General features: G+C 43.2%; 1 protein-coding gene across 1 annotated transcript in view; it reads right to left on the reverse strand.

Annotated features, from left to right (window-relative positions):
• TRPC5 (transient receptor potential cation channel subfamily C member 5) overlaps nt 1-15,553 on the reverse strand; it is a 60,295-nt gene that overhangs the window by 15,465 nt on the left and 29,277 nt on the right. The window contains exons 3-6 of the mRNA XM_008493608.2: nt 13,730-14,066; nt 10,422-10,561; nt 6,157-6,479; nt 2,094-2,289 (exon numbers count right to left, since the gene is read on the reverse strand). Of these exons, the coding sequence (XP_008491830.2) occupies nt 2,094-2,289; nt 6,157-6,479; nt 10,422-10,561; nt 13,730-14,066 (996 nt within the window). The remainder of the gene's footprint in view (nt 1-2,093; nt 2,290-6,156; nt 6,480-10,421; nt 10,562-13,729; nt 14,067-15,553) is intronic.

Here is a 15,553-nt window from a genome sequence, read left to right on the forward strand (position 1 = left end):
CCCAGCTGTAAAGCTCAACGTTTATTAATGAGTTGTGTTCTTTGGGGGAGAGATTAATTGATGTTTGTCCTGACAATACATGAAGAAAACTCATCCCTGAGAGAATGAAGAAATATTGGCTTTGGAAACCACACTGCATGCACTGCACGAGAGGAAACTGCAAGAGAAACTGCCTCTTGCCTTCCCAAGGAATGTCACTGCTCTCAGCAAGTGCAGTCTGACAGCTGGAGTGACAAAAAGTGTCCTACAGCATCTTCACTGTCATTCTTCTGAGCAGGGGGCTCAGGCTGCATGCTGAATTGTGTACCAAGGTTATCTGGTGAGTTCTGTCCTTTACCCTCAGGTCTCTCCCAAGAATCATTTCTGATGGTGCAATTCACTGTTCCAACCAGCCCCATACACAAAAAACATTTTTTATAACAGTCTGCTCTGAACCATTCACTTCAGTCCATTGTCATGATGGGTCTCAGTCATGTGGGATTTTATGTAATGTGTCATCTCATCACCCAAATTATTCAGGGAAAAGAAGGATGAGTGGTTTGTACCCCTGTGAATAGCAAATACAGCTGCTATTCTTATGTCAATCTTAGGTTTGGGCTTTGTGTCAGTGACAAGCCAATCTGATGACAATAAAGGAAGGGGAATGGGAGAAAATGGCCAAGGAGAGTTACCTTTGTTTTCTGCCCCTCATTCCAGTATCCCTGGAATGTGAGGAGTAGCACTGTACAAAGAGAAAGAACTTAAAGCACTGAGACAGACTGATAAAGCAGTGATGCCTTTGAGATAAGCTGCTTTTCTGCTCATTTAGAAGGTCCACAGTACAGTTTTTCTCATACTTTTTAACGTGATAAAGATCAGCTGCCCAAAAGTATCACTGGTTTGACTGGGTCTGGGGTCAGTTTGAGTAGGTGACTACGTTTATAGTAGATAACAAGGAGTTGCTTAAATCAGCAGATGATGAAGGGCAGTTTTGCAACCTATTTAAGAATTCAAATGTCTGCTTTAGCCAGGGAAGAAGCTCACCCATATACTTCCTAGTGATTTGTCCAGGAGGTTGGGAATAGAAACCTGAGGGAATAGCACTGAGGACTGCTGCTACTGGGACTTTACTTGGTTCCCCTCTCTTTTATCTTCTAGAGTAAATTCAAGAGTCACCCAAAGCAGAGAAGGAAGTCCATACCTCTGAGTGACCAGCTCAGGACACAAATGACTTTCCTAACTCCTTACTTCTAAACCTCTCATGTTAATCATCAGAACTGGAAACTAAGTGCCCACTGCTTTACCTTAAACACTATGCACACAAGGTTCAGGTTCCTTCCCTGCTCTTTCTGTGTAGTTTACCCAAAGTGCCTTAAAATGCAGAGCCATGCTGCTTTAGTTTTCAATCTGTTGACAAATTTAATCATCGATGTGCAGATTGGTTTTTAGGTACACAGAATGAGATTACAGCAGAGAGACCAGTTTGGAACATACAAATGAAGAGCAACTGAAGTTTGGAAGTGGCTCTGCAGCCAACTGGCAGCCCCGAGCTGTCTCAGCTCAAATCCATCCTGCACTGAGGTTAATCAGGAATAGGAGATTATGGGGCTACAGAGTCAGCTGGCAGGAGCCTGCCTGGTCTTACAGGTGGAAATGATCTCATTTCAGTGGGAAGACTGCAGAGTAAGAAATTATAGGGCTGGGCTCCTGACACACACAGTTTCAAATGAGAAAACAGTAGTAGGAGAGTGGGAAAAAACCAACCAACAATACCACACCCCCCACCTTAAAACCAAACATGAAGAAGCAGTGGGAAACCTCCCCTTACCTTACCCTCTCTGCTGCTAAGGACAAGCTGATCAGTGAGGTTCCTCTACAGGAGAAGACAAGGGCAGCTCACAGCTGATAAGCCTTTTCCAGCTATGCAGCATTAAAAACGGAGCAAAACCTCCTCCACAAGCATGATTCAGGCAAGTGAGCAGAAATCCCAACTACCTGCTGTCAAAACCTGGGGGCAGCAGTCTCCAGCACCCCAGAAGAGACACCCTTGCTGAACAGATGAGGCACGGGGAGAAAAAGAAAAGCAAAACGAGAAAAAGACTGAGGTAACTTACAGCAATGAGCTGGTAGGAGTTGTTCATCATGGCTATGAGCATGTTCAACAGCACGACAAGGGAGATGACATTGTAGGTCCCAAACATCGTGGCCCCAACAAATTCTGTGAACTCATGTCTGGCTTTCACGTTGGTGACGTAGAGGTTCAGCAGACCAAACACAGACCAGAAGAGTGACTGGAGGGTCTCGAAAAGTCTGCAAATAAAAACAGATTTTTGACTTGGCTACCTGACTCTGGGGAGTGAAAAACCAGTGCCTGGCTCAGGGGGGGAACCTGTGGGAGCCTGGGACACTGCAGAGCAGCTGCTCAGTGCAGCTCTTTATTCTCCCCAGGAGGCAGCCTGCACTCCCACCCACTGGCCAATGCCTGTGACAGCTGTGTCACATCAGCAGCATTTGCCACTTGTCCCACAGCCCTGTTCAATCCCTGCCTGCACCATGAACATGTCTGCAGACTGAATGTTCAGGGAACCCAACCTCAAGTACACCACCAGGCACCTTTTGCTCTAACAGAGGCTGAGAGCTTGGCTGCAAGTGACCCAGGCCAGGATGCTGCCTCCTCTGTTACCAATGCCCATGGCCAAAAAAGCTGGTGCCTCCAGCTTGTTTCTGCAGCAGCTCCCACCCACCACAGTGCAGTGCACTCCAGAGCATGCTGCAACAATTGATCAGTAGTGACTCAGATGAAAAAAAAAAAAAAAAATCATCACATTAATTCAGCTCCAGAGGTTTTCTTCTTTTGAAGTCTTCCTTCCAGAGATGAACTCGACCTGACCTCACTGTGCTTTACAGCTGATGAGATCATCCCAGGTCTTTATTTGCTCCAGCCAGAGACAAGTGACCTTTCACAACCACGTCAGATACATAATCAGCAATCTAAATAATTGCTCTGTTTGGGCATCTTTTTTTTTTTTTTTCGGCTTTCCAAAAGATGGCATTTATATCATCAAGGAAAAAAAAGGACATTTATATGCCTGTTTAAGAGTTTCCATTTTGGCATCAGGTCAGTAGAGATTTTCAAATGCTCCTAGTAGAAAAATCAACACAAATAGTTCAGATACTTCACTTGACATACCAAGAATCTGTTCTGTCTTCTCCAGGAATCTGTTCCACAGGCACCTGTGCTTTATATGGGGATTTAGCTTCTTTATCTTCTGTGGACATACTTAATGCTTTCCACTGGCTAAAATGCTTTAAAGCAAAATCTTTCCTCCCCAAAGTTAGGCTGTTTGTTAGGTTTATTGAATAAGTGAAGTGGCCAAATAAAGATTAACCAAAGAATGCTGAGCATCTCTCTACTAAAATGGTGAAGTGCCAGCTATCTTTTAACTCATTTTTAACTTTTAGCAGTCAATATACTGATTGAGGCTCAGGGAACTGTCATGAAACTGAAATCAGTGTTAGAAGTGATCAGTGCATTGCTCTGCATTCCCAGGATTAACCAGGAATATACTAAGTGTTTATGGACAGGCCAGAACCACAGTGAGTGGTCTCTCTTCACAGGGAGTGTTTCAGGTGGGGCTCACTCTAGTTCAGAGAAGCAGCTTTAAAAAAACAATTTGGAAATCATGATTGTGAAACTTTCCCTCCTGCCCAGTATATTTTTACATCTTAAACAAACAGGAGAAATCTTAAAACACCACCACTCTGCCACAGGATCCTCCCCAGACTTCTTGCAGTCCCTGGAGGAATGGCTCAGGGATGAGTGTGACCCTCTGGTGAGAATGCCACAGCAAGGAGTGAATTCCTCCAGCCCTTCCTCCTCTTCCTCTCTTTCTTCTGCCTCCTTCAGTTGCCAGAATCACAGCAATAAACATCTTTTCAAATCTTCTGCCTAAGCAGCAGACACTCAGCTTTCTAAGGGATGGGGAGGCCAAAGCATAAAGCCTTACATTATTCATGACTTCACCTCACTGCTATCACAAAGGAATATTACTTTTCCATGATCTGTGTTTGCAATGCAGAAAATTTCCCCACCAAGAAAATATTAAGCCTGTCCTCTGGGAGTCATAGGAAATAATGCACCAGTAAATAGGTGTCACATTTTAAACAAGCTGTACAAACACGAGTGGCCTCCTGCTTTTCCTTCCTTTACAAAATTAGATCTTATTGTGTGATTGCCTGGAAATGCTGGTGGGAATCAAAGGGTGCTGATTGAAAGCTTTTTAGATTTATTCTTTCATTAGGGATGAACTATGAGCAAACTGGAGGTAACACCAGCTCTGCCTTGAATTTGCTCCAGCCATGCTTGCCCTCCCCAGCCCAACAATATAATTTTCTGTTTCGCAGGTAGCTCGTTCTTTTCCAGTCACCCATGCTGTGCATCAGCTCAAGGGCCAAATGTCAGCTTGCTCTGGGGGAGTTAATAATGACTATTTAAACTTTGAAGAACACGTTAAATAAATTTCTTAAGCAAGTCTCAAACAAAAAGTAACTGCAGAGCATTCTGTCCCCTGCCAGGAGACCTCAGTCCTAATGGATCCCCTCCCACTGTGATTTTGTTTTAAACAAATCTTTGCCACAAAGGCTGAGCCCCCTCAATTTCCTTCCTGTGAGCCTTCTCCTTGGCAGGGGGTTTCAGCTGAACGTTAGGGTGGGAGAAACTGTGGTCTGTATTTAAGCTGATCTGCACACTTTCTGTTAAGTGCTCCTGTGTCATTTCTAGTTCCCAAGCTATTACACCTTCTTACAGCCTTTTTATTTTTTTTCCTTGCTGACCCAAGGCTCTTTTTGTTAATTCAAATCCTGCTGTTGTTTTCTGCACTAACCTGCTGACAGCAAGATCTGTAAAACCACTGGTTTGCAATGGAGACAGGTCCAAGGCAGACAGAAGGGCTGAATACATCTGCTCCCCAGAGCTCCAGGAAGAGGTTAGACCCTACCCTTGGACTTGGTGGCTTTCACCACTGGTGAGTTGGAAGTTGCCACTTAGCAAACACTCTGCTTGTCCTGGCTGCTGTATCCATGTGGACATAGATCAAGGAATACTACTTGTTATTTAATTCCCTTGTGAGGCTGGACCCCATCCCATGAAAATCCCCCACTTCTTACAAGGAGGGAACCCACAGGACCATGTTGGAGCTTTTCCTCTTCCAACTTGAGGAAGAGAGGCCTCAGCCATCATCTGCTTTTGATTCAGGTGCAAGTATGCCACAAATCCTTTCTTAACCTCAAGCCTTCAGCTTGGAGAATTATAGGGGCATTATGAGAAGTTTTATTTAATTTAGCATAACGTGGTGGACAACAGTTTTGTTTTGCTTGTTTGCAGGGTGTAAGCCTTTTTCTAGGCCGTGCTTTATTTATTTCTCTTTCCATTGTGTTTTAAGTACTGTGCAAGCAGCAAGAACAATTGGGTGGGGCCTGATTATTATAATTATTTCCACTATTAGCAATTAAAACAAATACATCAGAAAGACAATTCATGTTATTTTTCAGCATGTGCTATCTCTTTCAGCCCTGCCAGCTGTCACCACAGCAACTTCCACGCCAACATCTCAGTAAAAAGTACCAGCATTTCCAGAAAAAAGGATTTTGCTGGGATTTTAGTCTCAGCCCACTGCAAGGAAATCAGAGGAGCCTGTGGATGTATAAAAACGGCCTAGGTGAGACTGTTGTTGTTGCTGTATCACATTATTTATTAATAGCTTTTTTTCATAGGTTTACCTCTTGTTTTCTACTTTTTTTTTCTTCCCTTCCTTTCCTCTGGAATCAGACAAAGCAATTCTTATAGCAAAAGGGCACTTGCTTTCTCAAACATCCTAAAATTGTCCATGGCCATAATAACATTTAAGCTGCAGGATGATGTAGGGAGACTCTTTCTTTGGTCCATAACTAAATGACTGTCTCCCACTTCCAGACCTGAGTAAGAGTCTTTTTGACACCAAGGTTCAGCAGAATGTCTGCCCCAGTTAACTCACACCTTCCCTGCAGAGTCACCCAGCTCACCTGGTGTTTGCAATAAATAAAGACACTTCCAGTGCAGTGACAGGTAAGAGGCAAAAGCAGGCAGGAGAGGGGACAGTGGAAGGCAACCTTAGGAACAGAAAGGAAAGGAAAGCTTACGTGGAGAAGGCATTGTTCTGTTTCTCACATCGGATCCCCTTGCAGTTGTTGGGTTCCTCCGAGGCACTGGTCTCATAATAAAAATAAAGCTGGTTCAGTCCATTGGCAAAGGCCAGAAGCACCAGACAGTAGATAAAAAGGAATTTAAGGATGTCTAGCAGCATGCGTCCCAGAGAAATCTGCAAGGGTCCCAGGTGTGAATTTGCTGTAAACAGGGATATGAGACGCAGGGAACTTAAAATGTTGGATATTGCAAAGAGAGCTTCTGCAATGAGAGTCGGGTGCCACATCTCCCACTCCTCCCTTGGACGAGAACCATTGTACTGAAAGAAACAACAAAGGTATAAAAGTGAATAACCCTGTAAGAAGATCACTCCTGCTCATATTAATGCTTCACAGGTAAATGTTAAGCAGGTACTGGGGACACAAAAATATTGTTGAACTCTTAAAGCCTCAGGTACTGTCAGACTAACGTTAGGATTCAGGATTGAAGCTGACTTGAGCAGTGAAGAGCCCTTGGTGTAATGGTGCCTCTTACGAACTCTCCCGACTAGATTATCATCCCCTGATGTGGATAGCTGTGGGACCAGCTACTCTTTAGAGGCTTCTGGTACCTTGGCTGTTCTGAGCCTAAATTTAGAAAACAGGTCTTTTGAATATTGAGTTCACTGTTTGCAGGTTTGTCAGGTCCATGGGTTCATACACAGTCTCCTTCTCTTTCAATATTTAAAGGGGTTCAGGCTGCCCTTTAGCTGGTTCAGATCAGAAGTTTCCAATTACCTTTTCTTCCTTTTCCTCCTAAATATGACTGACTGGATGTTAAAGCACTGCACATCCCAGGCAGGATGTGAGGGAGAGGAAGGGAGGGAAGAAGGAAAGCAATGAACTACTGAGTTTAAGAGGTGGATGCTTTCCCTCCCTAGTAATTTAAAAAAAAAAAAGAGTGCTAACAGCCCAGAACCAAGATGCTTCCTTCATATTAATTTTCTTATTAGTTAATTTGTCATGGCAATTTTAGGAGTGTTGCTAAAGCAGAGGTCATAATCACAAGTGAAACCCTGGATACATTTGAGTGCATCAATTACAACATTTGAGTGCATCAATTATAACATTAACTTGGTTCATAATGTAACTGGAGAAGCAAAAGCACTGTCTGAGCAAAGTGCAGCCAGATGTAAGTAGGTAACACAAAAGAGATGGTTGTATAAATGTAACTGCTCTGGCTTAACTACACTGGCACAACAGAATGGAGTCGAAGACATTTAACATCAAAGAATAATTGTCCTCTTCACATTTGTCTCTGCTCATTTAACATGTATAAAAAGCAAAAAATGTACTTACAATAATATGACTAATAGCATAGCCAGCCTGCTTGGGACTCTTAAAATAATTTCTGTAGCTCTTAACAAGAAATGGTATCAATATCATGCTGATGGATGAGTTCTCAGGGACTTTCCTTGAAATCTGAAGGTCCAATACACAAGCTCACAATTTTTTCAAGGACACAGCTAAAAGCAAGTTGATATTTCAAACTATTTCTCTGGATGAAGGAGCTGAGACACGATACAAAGGCATTTCAGCATGACCTCTGATTGCTTCTGACATTTCCAAACTGTTTATTTATTACATGAACATCATGGCCTGTGCCCGTTCACTTGATTTGAAGATGGATCTTAAAATGTTTACAGACAGGCAGACATGTGAACTCCTTGCCAGCATCCAGCAGTGGGGGTGGATGGCTGTGAGCAGGAAGCCTCCCCAGCCCACAGAGCAGCTTTGCTCAGTTCTTGGCAATTCTCTTCCACCTGCTGGCTGGACACAGCAGCCCAGGGGCTCTCTGCTAGGGTTCAGCATAGGCTGCATGTGAAGATATGTGAAAAGGTCTTCTTCATCTCACATCTATTTATAAAGCTACTTGAAAGGGTCATGTTTGGGCCCTTTATGAACTGATGATATATTGTTGCTTGGAAAGTCTTTCTTGGAAAGACTCTTGGAAAGCAGAGTCTGTAGCATCACAGAAACAGAGGATTTCAGAGGTATCTAATGAATCTGGGTGTCTGGGAAGTTCCTCGGGTTAGAGACCAGAAGATGGAGGTGAAACATAGCAGAGAAGTGTACAGAATAGCAGAAATAAGGCAGTCACACTACCCTTCCTCATTATGTGATAATTCAGTGCAACAAATGAAAACTGTTTCAAAAGTATTTTTACCCTATAATTGGCCTCAAGATTTCACTGGTATTGGGCAATGTGAGGGCCAGGTCTTGGAACCAGTCCAAGAAAAAAAAAATCTCCACATAAAAACAAAGATGGAAAACATTAGTGTCAGATTGCAATTTATTTTTCTGATACTTGGCAGAAAGTTAAATGTCCATGTAATCCTTTGAAGTTCTAAGAAGTGTCAGAATATGGTATACTGGCTTATACACCAACCAGCCTCTTCCAGCTTGGGCTATTCTATAAATAATGAAAACCTTTCCAAGTCATGTTGCAAAAGGTTTTGAAGTCATTATCAACGTCATCAATCCTCACATTTCAGAGCACTCTGAGCCTCAAAGTGACACAGATCAGAAGCTGAACTCTGAGGGTGCTGCTTCACAGCTACTCCTAGATAAGATTTGATGCACCTCTCAGAATTGTCTGAAGCAGGCCTTAGATCAGCCAGGTTTAATCCAAGTAGGTTTGAAACAGAAACAGATCTGTTCCTGTAAGACTTCCATGGAGGTCTTTGTGTTTTGAGCCTGGAAGTGTCTGTAGCTTTTACAGAGTGTATGAACAAAGCTGCACTTCCTTCATACACATGGTTTGGCTGTGAGTTTAAACCTCAGTATGTGACTGTCTAAATCTGTGGATGCAGAGCTCTTCTAGGAGATGGCATGTGAGAAAGAACAAGATTGTTAACATTTAAAGATATGTTCATGAATCTTGCAATTTCCAGCATGGTTTTTTTTTGTATTGCTTATGGTTTAAAGACCGACCTTTCAAGTCAGTAATTTCCTCACTGGTTCTGAATCTTAGAAAAAAAGATGTAATCTGTTCTTGCTTTGATGCTGTTACAGAGCTGCCTCTTTGGGGAGCAGCAACTCTCTTAAATCTTTTCCCTTTGAAAAACCAACTCAGCACTCTGCAGCTTTCTGGATTTTCCAGCAGCCCCGTAGCAGGACTGCTTGCTAAAGGGATTTTTGTAAGAGCTTTGTCATTTTTGAGTCAATTGTGAAATTTTATCTTTTCCTCTTTGCCTGCATATGTGCAAGGATGAACAAGGCTGGGGAAGTGCTTGTCTTGGGAGCTGAGATCTGGGCTAAAAGAAGCAGTGCCCTTCTGCCAGGGCAAAACCAACCCAGCAGCACTGCAAAAGGAGCAAGCACCCAAGTGGCCAAGGAGCAGACCCCAGTTACTTCATCTACACCTCTGTAATTACATGAAATGTAGAGGTTACTGCTGGCTCATACCAAGAAAAGCATCGAGCCAAACACACAGCCCCAGCTGCAGTCAAAGTGAGCCACTGCATAAGGAGGTTTGCAGAAGGCTGTTTGTCTCTTTGTCTTTGAAAAAGAGACAGAAGGAAAGTGCTTCAGGCCATCCCCTGGCTTCAAAACATGAGCACACACTAAGTTGGGAAGCATCAGCTGCTTCTGAACCTGGAAGGAGCTTTTGAGGACAAGCTCTGCCATGCATTCTCACCAGAAATGGAACATGACAGTCAACAATCTCCATGATGTTAAAGCTCCTTTGTCATCTCCTCACCTGTAGTTTAAAACTGTTTATTGAAGAGGATAAGCTGACAGCAGATGGAAGAGTCCCTACCAGCAGGCTTGGGTTTTTTTAGGAGACTTTTCAAATTTCTGATTAGTATCTACAGATCTGTAAGACTACATATTATAAATCCTGGCTGTATTCAGGGAACCCTATTCTTGCTTTTAATTTACTATTTTATTTAAAAATCATGTTTTCACTATGTCTAACTTTGATGAGAGGTCCAGTGTCAGTATGGAATTTGGCAACTGAGAGCTACAAAGCAGACAGAAAGTGGGGAAACTTCTACCCAATGCTCAAGCAATTTTCTTCAGTCTTACTCAAGGAGTCAGGATGAGGAGGACAATAATTCTCCAAACAAATTAATAACCTTTCCAGGTGAGTTTTTAAAACTGGACTGCTTGAAAAGCAGCTGCTCTCTTTGATTGTAATTTTGATTTTGACAGTTTCTACATTGTGTGCTACAGTTCTCACAAGCAAGTTACAAATTCTCTCTCCCAAGTTACTGTACCTTGACGTAGGCAACAATTTTAAGGGAGATGGTTGCAAGATAGAGGGAGTTCATTGCAAAGTCCATCAGATTCCACCAGTCATGTACGTACTCATTGAATCCACCATCCCACATTTCCTTGATTTCTCCCCAGATAAAACCTGTAGAAAGAAGGAGAGTTCAGTGTCATGATGAAGTATTATTTGCCATTAAAAGCACTGGATAGAGTGATGTAATGAGAGGCAATTCTAAATTTACAGCTTGGAAAAAATGTCTCATCCCTCGTGTCTTCTACAAAGTATGATACTGCTGATAATGAGATGTTTTACAACTCTGTGGGGAATGTAGTCTAAAGAGATAAGAAAGAGACCTGGGTTTCCTGTCCAGGGCTCCAGATACAGGCACAAGGAGATGGCTTGAAACATTTGTTAATTATTAGGAGTAAACTGTCCTGTATGAATTCTGTTGTCCAGGAATACCCTAGTTAAGCAACTGCATTTGGTATAGTTTCTAACAGATTGTCTGCTCTCACAGAAACTCTAACTTACTCCTTGCTCAGGTGGCCAGTACTGATTTTTCTTGACTTCCTCTGCAGAACATGCAACAGTAGAACCAGCTTCTGCACACCAGGACATTTCCTCCCTGACCAGGAAATGTCACACCAAAGAAGGAAGAAGTGAACTCATTCCTGGTGCTCAGCCACTGTCCCCACAGGGATTATCTGTGACAAAAAGGCAGGACTCAGCATGACAAAGAGCACTGCAGCCTGGCATCCCATCCCTCAGCAGTGACTCACCTAATGTCAGATGTGGCTGTGGGCTTTGTCAGGCAAATATTTGTTCCTGAGATGGCCAGAGCCCATCATCTCCATTCTGAAATGCCTTCTGGTAATTTGTGCCACTTGCTAACCTTCACTTTAACCCCTTGCAGCAGGAAGGGTGAGGGGCAGCTTCTGAAGTTCATTACCAGACTGCTAAACTCATCTGGTATACAATTCTGATTTTAAGTAACTTGTATGCCCTTCATTGTAGAAATGCTTAAGTATTTTTGAGAGCTTTCTGAGTCTCATTAAAAAGCAAATGGCAGCCAGGCTCCTTCATTACCCAGATGCTTCTAAGCCTGTCTTTAGAGCCCCCAGATATTTTGAATTACCTAGTTTACAACATTATCCTTGAAAGAAAACCTGAAATGTGTGAAAAGGAAAAAAAAAAACCCACCACAAAATACACCTCCAGGTGCATTACCAATGTAGGTACCCACATTGCTCCCCACCCCTCACCACATTTCAGTGGTCACTGAAATGCTTCTTGCATCTCAAGTTTTATGACCTGAAGGTTGGATCTGAAGAGCAGATAATGCCAAAATGAACTCCTGCAAACACCCAAATATTAATTTTAGCTCTTCAGCTGCCTGCCAGCAGGTCAGTGGTCTGGCAAACATAATGTCAAGGCCAAGGAGGTAATTTTATTACAGCTGCCTCCAAATCTTTGCATGTGCACAGAAATGTAAAATGAGATAAATCCATGGCAAGCAGCCTGTTGAGGAACTCATACACTGTATTTATGGTGAGTTATCATTGCTGGTTACTATAGTTACATCAATGCTGTGAGTGCCTGCTCTCTCTCTCCTCTTATAGTGGAAAATATTTCTTAAATAATAACTTTTAATCTGGTGAGACTTCTGATTTCTCTATTTAACAGTTTCACAATATATCTATAAATCTAAAACAAAGGAATTAAAAAACAGGAGCAGACAGCTGTACAAGGTGATTCTGAAAAGGGTTTGTTTATAGATTACCCTTCTTTCATCTGCAAATCAATTTTGCTGACATCAATTTTGCTGAAATCAATTTTGCTTACCAGTTCCTTCGATTTTAACCATGAAGTTAAGGATAAAGTGAAGAGATCACCTAAGCTCAGAAAAGACATTTAACATCCTCAGCTGATTCTGAAGTTCTTACCAACGTGAATATTTCAGGGCCATAAATCAGTTTAATAAGATAACAAAGCTTGAGTTGCCATTTTTAAGTTTGCAAGGAGCAAAGTGCCCTGGGTCATGATGGAAAGTGATTTGTGAACATCTGTAGCTCTGATTTTTCTTTCCTCCTTTTCCATCCTCAGTTTTAGGTTTGGCACGGGGAACAGCTGGGTTTGCTCAGCACAGAACCAGTCTGAGCCACAGCTACCACAAAACTGAGGAGGAGAGGCGAGCCAGCAGGCACAGGAAAACAGAAATGGACCTGTGAAAAGCCTTGAGGAGCTGTAAGGAAAGCTCCAGAGATTGAGGTCTGTGAGAGGTGTCCTCAGAAAGCACCAGCATAGTTTTCCAGGCTGCTGACACCTGCTAGACAGTCACAGTTCCCTGTTACCTGACCTCTGGGGTTTTGCACTGCACTGGCCTGGGCTGTATGGAGAAAGGCTACAGGAGGTGTGGAAACCATTGTCCAGGAACAGGCCTCCTAGCAGGTGCTCCATGTTAATGGCACAGCAAGGGAGATGGCAGCTTCATTAGAGGACAGATCATGCTTCTAGTGGAGGCCACAGGTTTTTCACTCACTGTTGTCTTGGAGCTCAGTTTGAAAGAGTAAATACACTCTCATAAAAAATTATATCCAACTGTGCTCCTCTGCTCTTCTCCCTCAGGGTCTCACTCTGCTTTCTCCCATCCCATCTCACTACCTGCACATTCTGCCCTGGAGAACATGGACACCTCCTTTTCTTCTCTGAGCAAAATAAGAGCCTCACACTTAACTTTCTGATACCAAACAACCCCTCCTTCTCCTGCTTGTTTTGAAGTGCTCGATGTTGGTTTGCTTGGTGTTTACCACCCCAGAGCCACACAGCAGAGTGAGGTTTTTCCTCCCTTTTCTGCCTTCCCATTAGGCTTCATCTGGGAGGCCAGGAGTCAGCAGGTTGGTAGCCACACACTGACTGTGGGAGCAGATCAGAGACGAGCTCTGTGCCACGTACCAGCTGGCAGAACAAAGCCAGCATGAGAAGTGACACTTTGTTCCTGGCATGCCCCAGGAGCTCATTCCTAACCCCCTTCCTTGCACAGAGCATGAGGGAGGCCAGGAGAGAGCAGTGCCTGCTGTGGTTTACTCAGGGTCATGTCTGAAGGCATGTCAGATGGCAAGAGGAAGAGCAGAAGAGCCCTGGGCCAACAGGATCTGTTGTTCCAGAAGGAGCGCAGCTGTTTCAAGCAGTTACTGAAGCTGCCAAATCTCTTTACACACTGAGGATGCTGAGATCAGGAATGAGTCTCCACACAGTTGCCATGGGTGACTGTGGGTTGGTTTTTGTGTGTGTGTGTGTGTGTTTCTGATTTACCTAGAACCCAGGGCAGGATCATCCACTCCACGATGGTGGGAGGTGGTCCCTGCATGTGAAGGTCAGTCCTGACGATGTGCTGCGACGCCAGCAGGAGCATGAAGAGGAAGGTTAGGTAAGAGCCAGTGTGGCAAATAAATTTTATAAATGGCTTTTTAATGAACAGTCCCAGCCTGCTCTTGGGTGCAATCAGGTATGCCACGGAGAGCACAGGAAATAGCAGTCCAATGGTGACACAGGTCAAGAGTTTGACTACCCAGTGTTTCCGCCTCCATCCTGGAAAGCCATCGTACCAAAGAGTTGCTAGTAGCTGCTGGCAGTTGGGCTGAGCAACAAACTGAGGAGATAAAAAAAAAAAAGAGATTATTACTGACTTCATGTGCACCCCTCTTCACATGTTAGAGCTCACACAGACCCTCATATTAAGTTTGGGGCTTAAAACCATGAGAAGCATGTTTTGGACACAGAAGGAAGAAAGGAGGGAGATTTTGCTCTTACTTTTCTACATGTGATTTAAGATTTACTCTATGAGTTGTTTTCTAGTTGAAGCATCCATATGTAGATCAGTCACTCAGCACACATGAAGCCTCAAGCAAAAGTGATACAACAAAAATTACTACAAGCTTTTTCCCTGCCCCTGTGTTTCTCTTTCAGCACGTTTCTTTACGGAACGTTTCAGGTTTTGACTGCCTCAAAAAAACCACTCTGAGCATCTTTCAGAAGTGACTAAAAGATGAGACAGGAGGGAAAAGGTTTAAAGCTCTGAGACTGTGTGTGTGTGACAGAGAGAAGATCTCCAGGAGGGTGTGGGGTGCTGCATGTGGTGTTGTGCAAGGAGGGCACTGTGTGTGTGTGTGTGTGGGTTGGGCTGGGCATGAGACAGTGTGCAGTGGTGTGAAGTTCAGCCAGGTGACATCTGCTGGGAAGCAGGACAGCACATTTGTAAACCTGCCTGATGATCAAGGAAGAGAGCAGCTAGAAAACGTAAGAGATTAGGCAGAGGCAAAAAGAAATGTTTGATCACAGCACCAAAAGTGACACTTGAAAGTTTGACTTTCACTCCGTAAAAAAAACCCAGTGTTATGGTGGAGATTTATTGCACCTCAGTGACTCCCTGCCACACATGCTCAGGTTGCAGCTAGTTCAGACTGTTCTAATACCTAACAGCCTTTGGAATTTCAACTCAGAGTGCTCTACACAAACAGAGCACTACCCCTGTCATGCTCAAAATGACTGCCCTAAGCTCCAGCAAAAGGAAAAAACAGTTGCTAAAGTCATTTATTTCTGCAGGTATTTTTAGATTTTTTTGAATGTATTTTATATGCTCTATCAGGCTGTCTGTAGTAGAATCAGACCATTTTTAGACTGGGAAGTTCAAATCCATGAACTAAGAAAAATTAGTATTGAAAATAAGATCTCCAAAAGGAATATCTGCAATTTATGAAGCTGAATGTTTGTTTTACTAATGTAATAAACACAACTGCTGCATCTAACATATGAGTGACACAGTGCTCCAGAGGGCATCAGAAAATTGAAAGCATTTTTGATTTGGAATCAACCTGCACATGGATGCAGCAGAAACTGGATGACAGTTGATAGAGTGCTGATCTCCAGAAAAACCAAAGACCTGCTGCCTGTAACTATCAAAAAATGTTATTGTAAAACTCCAGGCTTGGGGACAGGGATGAAAAAAAAACCCTAACAAACAATTCTACAGAAACAGAAAAAAAACCACCCCATCGAGCATCGATTGTTGGTTGGTTGGTTGGATTTTAATCTCTGATTTCAGAAGGGTCAGCATCTCATGGCTAAAAGCTGGCAGGA

The sequence above is a fragment of the Calypte anna genome, chromosome 4 (genome assembly GCF_003957555.1).
Source record: "Calypte anna isolate BGI_N300 chromosome 4, bCalAnn1_v1.p, whole genome shotgun sequence".
NCBI lineage: Eukaryota > Metazoa > Chordata > Aves > Apodiformes > Trochilidae > Calypte > Calypte anna.